The 13,808-nt window shown below is 45.2% G+C and overlaps 1 protein-coding gene across 1 annotated transcript in view; it reads right to left on the reverse strand.

Annotated features, from left to right (window-relative positions):
- LOC126268055 (carboxypeptidase B-like) overlaps nucleotides 1-13,808 on the reverse strand; it is a 122,861-nt gene that overhangs the window by 79,158 nt on the left and 29,895 nt on the right. The window contains exon 3 of the mRNA XM_049973489.1: nucleotides 11,123-11,219. Within this exon, the coding sequence (XP_049829446.1) occupies nucleotides 11,123-11,219 (97 nt within the window). The remainder of the gene's footprint in view (nucleotides 1-11,122; nucleotides 11,220-13,808) is intronic.

Here is a 13,808-nt window from a genome sequence, read left to right on the forward strand (position 1 = left end):
CGAATGAGGTCAATTGCAGACATTCCGGCATCTCTCCAAATGTAACTCATGCCCAACCAGCTGTAGCATGAAGGACTTAACGCCTGCAGCACCCAGTGCTATCAAAGTTGCCCAATTCTGGATGAATACTGTATGGTTTTCTTTGTATGTATTATATGTGTGTTCATTTTAGTGTACCTCTGACACGAATAAAGAAAGACTGCTTCCGATTAAGGTTATTGAGGCGTTTAATAATTTCTATGTCCTCTTTCTTTATCCTTTCATAGTAGCCACTTTTCGTTGGCGGTACTGTAGTCGAATCAAATTGAATCCGGTGGTCTCCTGGTTGTAAAAAATGTTCCGCAAGATCTGATTTGTCAGTTTCCTTAAAGTACCCTTCGATTCTTCCAGTAAGTTTTCGACCAATCTTTAGTATTAGCCATGTATACGTCTCCACACTTACACGATATCTTGTAAATCCCTACTTTCCCAGCGGTTTGCAAACATCTTTGGCTGACTTTACGTGTCCTGTTTATTGCTCATGGGTTTGTAGATTATAGCGATATTCCGTTTCGTCAAGATCTTTTCTATGCGGTCAGTGATATCTTTTATAAACGGCAGGAGAACTTCCGATTTTGAGGCCGTGTGTATATCTCTATGATTTTTTCGTGGCCGTGTTAATGCTCTTCTCATACTAGCGGACGAGTACCCATTCTGCAGCCATGCACTGGTGAGATATTCAAATTCCGCCTCGACCAGCTCCCATTCACAGAAGATCTTCCCTCTATCAACTAACGTTTCTTACAACGCTCTTCCCGAAAAGGTCTCGGAAGGCCCAATGGTGCCGACCTGCCACCGTGTCATCCTTAGCCCAAAGACGTCATCGAAAGCGGCATGGAGAGGTGTCCGGTCAGCACGCCGCGCTCCCGGCCGTTGTCAGTTTTCGCTACCTGGAACCGCTCCTCCTCAATGAAGTAACTGCTCAACTGGCCTCATGAGAACAGAGTGCTCCCGCTAGTCAACAGCGCATGACGCACCTTGACTGTCTGCCATGCCTGACAGTGTTTAACTTCAGTGATGTACGCAATGCGGCTACCGTTATCTTTTACTAACGAGGCATATTGTTGTTTTGATGTGCAGTGTGTCTTTGAGTCCATCTTCACTGTATCTCCTTATGGTAAAGAATATCGAAAAGAAGACAGTGCAGTAGAATGGAGTCGAATGACACTATTGGCTGGTAGACTCCAAGGGGCAGTTTCAGTCGCCTAGATGGAAAGGTTTCCCCTCTTTCGCGAAAGATGCATGCTGTGTCGCATGTACACAAGTTGAGTATACACCGACAAAGCAATACATTATGAGCACCTATTTAACAGCTTCTTTGTCCGTCTTTGGAAAGAAATAAATCACTGATTCTTCGTATCAGGTAGGTTTTGCAGGTATCTGGCATTAGATGCCTACGTTCAGTTCGCGTAAATAACGGGCCACTTATTTGCGTATTCTGTGATGGCACCCGATAGCAACACAGATGAGTTCCATAGGAACCCGCCGAGACATCAACGTGAGTTCACTATAATCTACTCAAACCACCGTAGCACGATTGTGGCTGTGAGCCACGAGCAGCTACACTGCTGAGATATGACATTGCCGTCGAGGAAGACATCAAGCATGAAGGGATGTATGCAGAGAGCACCTGTTCAAATGGTTCAAATGACTCTGAGCACTATGGGACTTAACATCTGTGGTCATCAGTCCCTTAGAACTTAGAACTACTTAAACCTAACTAACCTAAGGACATCACACATATCCATGTCCGAGTCAGGATTCGAACCTACGACCGCAGCGGTGGCGCGGTTCCAGACTGCAGCGCCTAGAACCGCTCGGCCACCCCGGCTGGCTAGAGCACCTGTCAGCTTATCTTCGATTACTACTGCAGGTCCCACGCAAGCGCAGGAGAATGTCTCCTATAGCATATTAGTGAATGGCGTTCTGCGAAACACTTGTGCGTCCATCGGCATTGCGCTCTTTCAGCAGAGAAGCCACAGATCAGCATCTATCCTCCGATCCCCACTTTCTGTGATGAGTCGTTGACGTCCACCCATTTAGCTCCTATATATAGTTTCACTGTCCTACCTCTTTCCATAGATGCTCACAACAGTAACACGCAAACATTCGACCAAATTCACCGTTTTCGAGATGTTGGTTCACAGGCTCTTCATAATAATATTTTGCCCTTTGTCAAAGTCTCAATGAATTTCCCCATTTGCAGCTCATATCTCCGGCAAGGTGATCCGCCATCCGTGTCTGCCCCGCTTACATTCTTATGTTGCCGCGTCACATGCCCGCAATGCATCTGGCGTCCGGTGGGCAGTGGTCATTTTTGTGTTAGCAGAAGAGCCAACACCGTGTTACGAGTGGAGGCCGAAATGCACGCGTTTTAGCTCACGCAGGCTGGCGTGAGGGGGGGGGGAGAACTATACTGATGTGAGGCCTGGAACATGACAAGGAATGAGAATTCAGAAAGCGGACGTAATTATTTTGATACTTAACTTTAATCCATTAATGATGACGTCGCTCTTGACGGTACATGAATCACAATATTATCTGTTCAGAATACTAACTGAATATTGTGCCTTGCTAGGTCGTAGCAAATGACGTAGCTAAAGGTTATGATAAACGGTCGTCTCTGCAAAAGAGAGCGTATGTAGTCAGTGAACCATCGCTAGCAAAGTTGGCTGTACAACTGGGGCGAGTGCTAGGGAGTCTCTCTAGACCTGCCGCGTGGCGGCGCTCGGTCTGCAATCACTGATAGTGGCGACACGCGGGTCCGACGTATACTACCGGACCGCAGCCGATTTAAAGGTACCACCTAGCAAGTGTGTCTGGCGGTGACACCACAGTCATAATGTTTTGGCTTATCAGTGTATGTTACTATGATGAGTGCGTGTGGATCTTCAGTGTCATTTTTGCGTTACTGATGATGACGATGGAGAAAACCGGTGCGGGCTCATAGCCTGCTCCTCTCGAATACCAGCAAACGAGCCGCAGTACTTAACATCGTTGTTAACAGTCTCACATACCCTCACTTCACGAGAGACTGGAGATACGTTTGAAATTTAATCTAATACATTGGCGCAATATTCGGTATCAAGAGCTATACATCATCACTTCTCCTCCTTTTTTCTGTCAGCTACATCTACGTCTACTTCTACATATACGTCCACATGCAGAGAACTGACGGTAATGCGAAGAAACCGCGAGATATCCATGCTGACACATAAATGCAGACGCTAGCCAATCTTGCATTTTACCACGAATGGCACTTGTACAATGTTTTCAGTACGTTCCAGATGTCAGTCGTGGTCAGATAAGTCAGTGTTCTGTGTTGCCAGTGCATTATGTCAGAGTGAATTGGCAAAGTATTGCTGCTTGTATGACGGGTGCGTCCGGTAACCAAGGCAGCGGAAGCGTTTGGGTTTTCAACAGGCAAGGTATCGAAAATTTATACTGCATACAGGGAAAGTAGAAATACGACATCCACCCATTCACAACGTGGATGAAAATGTGTGTTGAATACCTGTTATCTCTCGCGTGACGGCCGCGAAAGGAGATAAGAGCTATAAAGGCTCATACGGAATCTACCCCATGGTGCATGGTGAAGGTTACCTTGTACCGCTGACAGTCACTCCCTATCCTATTCGACTCGTAAAAGTAGCGAGATATAACTATTGATTGCAATAGTGTCGTTCTGCAGTCTGTCGCAATTTCTGTCACCTGATCTGACCGTGCATAATCTAACCTAACTCTGACTCTGGAGCTCCGTGTTGTTTCGGTGCTGATAGGTTTCGCGAGAGCGACATTGAGTTATGGAGTGACATTTTCAGCTGTCTTCCTCTTATTTTTCGCCATAATACTCCCTCACGAGCTTACGTGCTCATTCCATTTCGAGTCGTTTTGCAGTGTTACACCAAGATATTAAATCGACGTTGGTATGTCAAGAAGCACACGGATAAACATTGTATTCGAATATTAAAAGATTGTTTTTCCTATTCATCTTCATTGAGTTGCATTTTGCCGCATTTAGAACAAGTTACCATCAATCGGATCGAAAAGAAATTCAAGTCCTGTATCCTCCTACAATCATGACCGTTTCCAGCACACTATAACGTCATTAGCAAACAGTCGGTGATGCCAGAATGAGATTTTAACTCTGCAGCGGAGTGTGCGCTGATATGAAACTTCCTGGCAGATTAAAACTGTGTGCCAGGCCGAGACTCGAACTCGGGATCTTTGCCTTTCGCGGGAAAGTGCTCTACCAACTGAGCTACCCAAGCACGACTCATGCGCCGTCCTCACAGCTCTAGTACTGGCAGAAGTAAGGCTGTGAGGACGGGGCGTGAATCGTGCTTGGGTAGCTCAGTTGGTAGAGTACTTTCCTGCGAAAGGCAAAGGTCCCGAGTTCGAGTCTCGGCCTGGCTCACAGTTTTAATCTGCCAGGAACTTTCAGTCGGTGATTGCTGTTCACCTTATCAGTCAGATCATATACGTATGTAGAGGGCAAGAGGCGTCCTATCGCACTTCCCTGCGCACTCCTGGCGATACCTTTGTCTCCGACGTACACTTGCCTTACAGGGAAACGTTCTGGGTTCTCTTACTTAAAAAGCAAGAGCGGTGAAGATTTCCTCCACAACAAGGATTCGAGGCGGCTACCTCAAACTCAAGCGATGCCACATGAACGTGGTTGACTAGCCACTTCTATCGAGGCGTGAATTTCAGCGGGACGTGCGTGAGACGATATCTGACGGCGTCTGGCTGCCGGGGTAGGGCTGGAGTGCTTTGTAAACAAACCACGCGCGTTATACGTGACAAGAGCGACATCGGTCAACGTGCCAAGCGGTAAATTGCTTTTGGCTTTAGCGGCGTTCTAGAGAAGGAAATTCGACTCGAGGAATGCAACATCAATTTCTAAATCTTCTTATGATTACGTTACACTATCGTAGCATCACATCACAAAATTTTAAGAACTTTTATTTTTGCAGGTATCAGTACTGGAAAATAATTCCCATACGAAATGAATATCTTCTCCATGAATCCATACGTGGACTTCAAAATGTGCAGTGTGTCTGCGTTAGTATAGACTATTCACTGAAAGGCATTCTCACAGTTTATCGCATACATTTATCGTAAGAAACTACGATCGTAAAACTCTTGACACCATACTTAGGGACTGTGGCTTGACAAAAACATTCGAATTTCTGACGAAGAAGTTGCACAAATAATCGCTTTTAAAATTGGAAGAACGACATATAAATAATGAAGAATAACATTAAACAACGTAGTAAGATAGAGTATATGACAAACTATAAGATTAACTTTGAGCCTTATTCATTTCGTTAGTGTAATACAACACTCATCAAATAAAATGGTTCAAATGGCTCTGAGCACTTAACATCTGAGGTCATCAGTCCCCTAGAATTAGAACTATTTAAACCAAACTAACCTAAGGACATGACACACATCCATGACCAAGACATGATTCGAACCTGCGACCGTAGCAGAAGCGCGGTGCCGGACTGAAGTGCCTAGAACCACTCGGCATCAACGGCCGACCTCATCATATTAAAACAGGGTCGTCTGCGTCCGTTGCTACAGAGCGTGAAATGCAAGTCATACACTTTTTACTGGAGCATAACTCAATAACAGTAGAGCACTTTGCACTTTACCCCAAGCGATGAGCGATGGCTGTCGCTTTCGACATACGTCAAAGGCCGCAGCACCCCCGTGGGAAACGCTGGCAATGGAACCCCGGAGAGCTCTGACGCATGCGGCATTCAGAAGCAGACAGCCTGCCGAAAAATCTTCCGCAGAAACGTTATTGGACGAAAATTGTATTACCGGTATGCCAGAAAGTGAAATATGCTGTAGCCAAGGACTTCAGCATACAGACGAAAGGCAGTATAAAAAATTAGACAACGAGCGTTGATGAATACGAGACATTGCATTCAAACGACGCGCCGTTTAGCGCTGGACCACGGGCGTAGACGTAGCGTGACAAATCGAACAGACGCAAGAATTGCTCCAGAAACTGCCGCAGCCTCCAGCGTTGCTAGTTTATGCAGATAGCTGAACTTGGTGTGTTATCTGCGTGGTCATGTTGCGATCGGTGCAAATTTAGGCTGTGCAGCAGCCTTTCGCCGGTCAGGTTTCAGGACAAAGAGTGTAAATTCTCACAAATATCTTTCTCAAAATAAGGCATACACTTAAGTGAAAAAAGGTCATGGGATAACTCTTACTATCGTGTGGGACCGCCTTTGCCCAGTGTAGAGCAACAAACCGACGTGGTATGGGCTCAACAAGTCGTTGGAAGTCCCCTGCAGAAATATTGAGCAGTGCTGCCCCTATAGCCGTCCTCATCTGCGAAAGCGTTGAGCGTGCAGGGTTTTGAGCACGAACTGACCTCTCGATTACGTCCCACAAATGTTCGAAAGGATTCATGTCGGGTGATCTGGGTGACCTAATCATTTTCTTGAATTGTCCAGAATGTTTTCCAAACCAACAGCGAACAATTGTGGCTTTCTGACATGGCACATTGTCATCCATAAAAATCCCATCGTTGAATGGCTGCAAATGCTCTCCGAGTAGTCGAACATAATCATTTCCAGTCAATGATCGGTTAACTTAGACCACAGGACCCCAGTCCATTCCATTGTAAACACAGCTCACGCCATTATGGGGCGAACACCAACTTGCACAGTGCTTTGTTAAGAACTCGGTTCCATGGCTTGGTGGGGTTTGCACCATACTCGATCCCTGGTACCAGCTATTACCAACTGAAAAATTGGGACTCGTCTGATCACGCCACGGTTTTTCAGTCGTCTGGGGTCCATTGGATATGGTCACGAGCCCAGGAGAGGCGCTGCAGGCGATGTCCTGCTGTTAGGCAAAGGCACTCGCGTCGAACGTCTGATGTCATACTCCATTAACGCCAAATTTCGACGCACTGTCCTAACGGATACGCTTGATGTACGTCTCACATTGATTTCTGCGGTTATTTTACGTAGTGTTGCTTGTCTGTTAGCACTGACAATTCTACGCAAATGGCGCTTCTCTAGGTTAAGTGAAGGCCGTTGGCCATTGCATTGTCCGTGGTGAGAGGTAATGCCTGAAATGTGGTAATCTCGGCACACCCTTGAATCTGTGGTTCTCGGAATGTTGAATTACCCAATAGTTTTCAAAATGAAATGTCCAACTACATTCTGCGTTCGGAGTCTATTAATTCCCGCTGTGTGGTCATCCTCCCCCCCTCCACTCCCCACGAACCTTTTCACGCCAAGCACCTGAGTACAAATAACAGCTCCACCAATACATTGCCCTTTCATATGTTGTGAACCTAATACTACACTACTGGCCATTAAAATTGATACACCACGAAGATGACGTGCTACAGACGCGAAATTTAACCGACAGGAAGAAGATTCTGTGATATGCAAATAATTGGCTTTTCAGAGCATTCACACAAGGTTGGCGCCAATGGCGACACCTACAACATGCTGACATCAGGAAAGTTTCCAACGGATTTCTCATACACAATCAGGAGTTGACCGGCGTTGCCTGGTGAAACATTGTTGTGATGTCTCGTGTAAGCAGAAGAAATGCCTACCATCACGTTTCCGACTTTGTTAAAGGTCGGACTATAGCCTATCGCGATTGCAGTTTATCGTATCGCGACATTGCTGCTTCTGTTGGTCGAGATCCAATGACTGTTAGCATAATATGGAATCGGTGGGTTCAGGAGGGTAATACGGATCGCCGTGGTGGATCCCAACGGCCTCGTATCACTAGCAGTCAAGATGACAGGCATCTTATCCGCATGACTGCAACGGATCGTGCAGGCACGTCTCGATCCCCGCGTCAACAGATGGGGACGTTTACAAGACAACAACCATCTGCACGAACAGTTCGACGACGTTTGCAGCAGCATGGACTATCAGCTCGGAGACCGACAGACAGACAGACAGACAGTAGCGCCATCGATAGTGTACTCAACGACGAACCTGGGTGCCCGAATGGCAAAAAGTCATTTTTTCGGATGAATCCAGGTTCTGTTTACAGCATCATGATGGTCGCCTCCGTGTTTGGCGACATCGCGGTGAACGCACATTGGAAGCATGTATTCGTCATCGCCATACTGGGGTATCACACGACGTGATGGTATGGGTTGTCACTGGTTACACGTTTAGGTCACCTCTTGTTCGCATTGACGGCACTTTGAACAGTGGGCGTTACAATTCAGATGTGTTACGACCCGTGACTCTACCATTCATTCGATCCCTGCGAAACCCTACATTTCAGCAGGATAATGCACGATCGCATGTTGCAGGTCCTGTACGGACCTTTCTGGACACAGAAAATGTTCGACTGCTGCTCTGGCCAGCACATTCTCAAGATCTCTCACCAACTGAAAACGTCTGGTCAATGGTGGCCGAGCAACTGGCTCGTCACAATACGTCAGTCAGTTTTCTTGATGAACTGTGGTATCGTGTTGAAGCTGCATGGGCAGCTGTACCTGTACACGCCATCCAAGCTCTGTTTGACTCAATGCCCAGGCGTATTAAGGCCAGAGATGGTTGGTCTGGGTACTGATTTCTCAGGATCTATGCACCCAAATTGGGTGAAAATGTAATCACATGTCAGTTCTCGTGTAATATATTTGTCCAATGAATACCCGTTTATCATCTGCATTTCTTCTTGGTATAGCAATTTTAATGGCCAGTAGAGTATCTCCATCTGCACAAGTGCATATTGACTTTCGCCACCTCAGTGTTTGTGTCGGGAAGGCGGAGACTACTGTTAGAGAGGAGAGTTCTGTTTGCCTGCGCAAATTTGCTTCTAGCGACTTCTTTGCTTCGTCCATTACGCCTTACTTTGTCATGTAGTTGAATTCCTTCACTGTGTCTACTACATGGACCGCTATTTTCAAATGTTCAAATGTATGTAAATTTCTAATGGACCAAACTGGTGAGGCTATCAGTCCCTAGAGTTACACATTACTTACACTAACTTAAATTAACTTATGGTAAGAACAACACACACGCCCATGCCTGAGGGAGGACTCTAACCTCAGACGGAGCGGCCGCGCAGTCAGTGACATGGCGCCTCTAACCACGCGGACACTCCGCGCAGCTCGCTACTTTCATGTTAATTTTATCGTGATTTCATTTCCTTTTATGATGAGGAGAGACAATTTGACTTTCCGCTTTTTTTATTTCCACTTCCACGATTTTTGCTTTTGAGCCATATCAGGTGCTACTGAAAAAGATAGCGGTACATGTGAGACGTCTCTGTATAAAATGACATCAAGTTCTTACATTTAAAATCTGTACGAATTGCAATATTTTGACGGCAACATATTATACAAATGTGATATATTTCCCAGTTGCACTTGATAATTGCTCAAAATTCGAAATCATATTGTTGTAGTACTGATATTGTTACAGTTTTTGGGCTCATTGTAGTAATTTGTATTTCAATTAAAATTTGCCTACATATTCTTATCAACATCATAAAGTTATTTCTGTGACAAAGTGTATTGTCTCTGCAATTGCTCTGCAAATTTTGCATTTTTTAGTTCCGCCACGTAGACAACAAATTACTGTTCATACAATATGTACAAAACTAAAATACGAGGAGGTTCAACAAGCAATCCAACACATTTTTCCCCGGACTTCAGGTTGGTTTTATTTGGAATTCCAGTACACCATATTAGTCTTCCTCTTTTGGCTACAAAACCTATTTTTCAACATAATCTCTGTTCAATACGATGGCCTTACGGAGCCTTACTAGGAGGGCATGTATGCCCGCATATTAACACTCTACTGGTCGACGACTGAGCCAGCGTCTTGCTGCATCAGTGATCTCCCCAGCACCCACGTACTGCTTCTCGTGGAGTGCGCCCTTAATTGGGCCAAACAGAGGGAAGTCGGACGGTGCGAGACCCGGCCCGGGTGGATGACGAAGAACAGTCCATTGAAATTTTGTGAGCTCCTCTAGGTTGCGTAGAGTATTGTGAGGCTTTGCGTTGTCTTGGAGAAGGAGAAGTTCTTCTGCATTTTTGTGGTGACAAACACACTGAAGTCCCTCCAGAGTGCAACACGATACACTTCAGAGTTGACCGTTCCACCTTGAGGGAGGACATAAAATAGAACAACCCCTGCAGAGTCCCAGAAGACCGTCGCCATTACGTTACCGGCTGAGGGTGCGACTTTGAACTTTTTGTTCGAAGGAGAGGTTGTGTGGCGTCACTGCATGGATTGGTGTTTTGTTCCCGGTTCGAAGTGATGAACCATGTTTCACCGCCTGTGACGATGTTCGACAAAAAATTATCACCATCAGCGGCGTAACGCACAAGCAATTGCGCACAGACAGTCCTTCGTTGGTGTTTATGGTCTAATGTTAGGCGGCCAGCAGGCACACAGCTTTTAGTATCCGAGCTGGTGGACGAGTGTGTCGGCACTACCAACAGAGACGTCCAATTGAACAGCGAGGTGTTTGATTGTGATCCGTCATTCACTCGAATGAGAGAGCCCCCACTTCCAACATTGCAGGAGTCACAGCTGTGTGTGGCCAGCCGGCACACTATAGATCGGGCAGGGTTGTGCGATCTTGTTGCGATGATGAGAAACGTTTCGCGCAACAACTCACTGTGTGTTTGTTCACCGCCATTTCTCCGTTGACATTCTGCCTATGAGTGTCTGCGACGTTCTGGTTTTCCGCTAAAACGAAACAGTTCTCTGCTTGGAACGCACCTCCGTCACAGACGCCATTTTGAAGGTTGCTTATAGCGCTGCCAACTACTGGAACTTCATGAAACTACAGGGGAATGTTCCACGGTATTCCACAACAAATTCTGCATACATTCAACCGAAATTAGCCTAAAAACGTGTTGTATTAATTACTGAATGCTCCTCATAATTTATTCCAACCAAAGACGTCAGAGTTTATTGTTGCCAGCAGATGTGATATATTTATATCCACATGCTGTAGATATGTGTTTCAAGTTTTAGTAAGTTTGACTTGAGTACATTACGAACAATCTGTCTGGAAAATTTGACACGACAGTCGATTAGAAAAATGAGTGCATACATACCTCGTCGTATCGGTGGTACCTCGAAAAAGAAACACTGGTGCCGCCATCGTTTTGAACCATGGGTTTCCATTGTATGTTATGCTTCCTCTGAAAGATCCTGGAAGAAAAAAAAATTGGATGCGTCATTGTTAACATCAATTATAAAACGGCAGCTGTTCATACAAAGTCTTATCTTTGGGTCTGAAATACGAAGATGTAACCGCGTACAGGTTAACACGTGCCAAGATTCACACCCGAAATACAAACAGTGGATATAGGAAACTCTAATGGCGATTTCGTAGAAGGTGTGGTGTGAAGTTTCGATTTAGAACTATATATTTTCCCCTGGTAAGTTCAGAGGACTTCAAGACTGTGTCTCGTGAAAAGTTTAAACACTAATTATCGCGACGTGGTTTGAGACAGTCACACGGAACAGATGAAATGCTTCCTTACTTTTGGGAATGAGAAGCGGAGTTATGAATCGCGTTTCATTTTTTACATGCAATTTCTAAAATCTCCAATATTTTTTGCTATTAAGGAGAAAAGTAAACTCCAGATGGAAACCCGTGTCCGAAAGCATCATCCACCAAGGCAACAGAGCATGTTATTCATAGGAGATAAAACCTTGTCTACGCACCAGTTAGTTCCATCTGCTCCACTGGCGATCGTGGCAGCCAGTTGCGTTCACCGAATAACAAACAACACTGCGGGACGCTCCCCCTACGCTCCGTCGGCGTATAAAGGCACGTTTGCTGTCGAAAAGGGGGGGGGGGGAGTGTCTAGAGGCAGGTACCGGCACCTGTAACTTCCACGCGCTGTAGCATCGTTGGATGACGTTTCCCATCCTCGGTTTGTTTGGCAAGACATCCTCTACAACCTTTCGAAATTTGTCTCAACATTTCTGGAACACACTGTACATATCAGAGAGTGGTGTAAGTACCAACTCACTGCCATGAGTTACGTCAGCTGTGAAAGGTCGAATAACTGCCACATGCTAGTCATACACCATACAGAATGCACCAAAGCGACAAGTGTGTTCTTTTAAGAGGATGACTAACATATTATATTATAAGAAAGGGATCTAAATTGGTTTTCTGATAGAGTTGTGTGTCCCAAATGCAGGTGGCTTGACATATGTTATCCAGCAATAGATTGGAAACTTCATTCAATAAAGCAACGAAAATTTGCAAACGCTCAAACGCTCACAAGGGAACACTATCACGTAACATGGCTTTACAAGGGCGCAACCCTCCATGGATTACCAGAGATTCACGCCCTGAAATTTGTTAAAGTTTTGAAACACGTAACTTCAAGTTTACACGGCTTGTTAGGAAGCAATACGCCAAAAACAGTGAAAATGTCGTCTTTGTAATCTTCACGGTTAACGCAGATATATTTTAGACACGAATCGAATACATGGTTAGAATTAGTTTCTTCCATTAAAGTCCCTGATCACAAAATTTTTTCTGCTAATACTATTTATTTTGGTCAGTGATCATCATCTTCAGATCCGTTTAGAGTACATTCTAATATAATAAAGCCACGGTGGCACCATCAAGAAATATAAACAACATTAGCGAGGCGTCATCGGGCACAACTAAAAATGTGGTTTGAGTTTGTTACGAACATTAGCGCTGTTCACGTGACGACTCCGCGGGCACGTCAAGTAAGGCACCACTATAAGTCTCAGAACAAAATAGTTTTGTGGTCATTGACTGGAATAAAAGAAACAAAATGCATACTTCCTAGTGCTCTCTTTTTATTCACGATCATTCGTAGCTTGTAGAATATGCAGCTGTTTGAGGTATAGACGGCTCACACTACTACCATCCATGTCGAGACACGTGTCCCTATCTTAATACAACAGGACTGCACAGGATTGCGAATACTCCTCATCACCGATTTCCTCGAAACGTATGGTATAAGCAGGGCCTGGCCACAAATGGTAGTGACAGATCGAGGCATGGACTATTTGTGGAAGTGGGCTGCCACGAAGCGATTGATAGATACATCGGGAAGGCTAATGGATGATAATATGAGGGTCGTGGGGCCGAGTTCTTCTATGAAAGTTATTTTAATTATCAATTTTTACTTTACCTACACTGCGAAGGAACCGAAATATGTAAAAGTAACATACTAGTATACAACGCAATATGCCACGACCTTGCCGGTCGTGGTGGCCGAGCGGTCCTAGGCGCTTCAGTCCGGAAGCGCGCGACTGCTACGGTCGCAGGTTCGAATCCTGCCTCGGGCATGGATGTGTGTGATGTCCTTAGGTTAGTTGGATTTAAGTTGTTCTAAGTTCTAGGTCCCATAGGTCCCAAAGTGCTCAGAGCCATTTGAGCTACGACCCTTTCTGGAAAATTATTGCCCCGACAGTGTATGCACGCATACAAGAAAGCATTGGCTCCTTTGAACCGAGGATTCAAAAAACGGTGGAGGAATACGCGCCAAGTTACAGGAATGACATCAATACTTCGTCAAAATCGCGGAAACTTACAATAGCATAATACAAACATTTTTTGATTGATCAGATGAAGTCCTATGTGCAGGAGAATTGGCTCATGGGAAAAACACACAAAATCATAATTATGTGATGAGGTTTTTCGATTTGAACAAGCATTGCCACAGAGAAATATTAAAGTGATTTCCTCCAGAAGCACTTCGCTAGCGCATCCCTGACATGTCTGTTTTTTATGGTCAGGTA

The sequence above is a fragment of the Schistocerca gregaria genome, chromosome 4 (genome assembly GCF_023897955.1).
Source record: "Schistocerca gregaria isolate iqSchGreg1 chromosome 4, iqSchGreg1.2, whole genome shotgun sequence".
In the NCBI taxonomy this organism is placed as follows: Eukaryota; Metazoa; Arthropoda; class Insecta; order Orthoptera; family Acrididae; genus Schistocerca; species Schistocerca gregaria.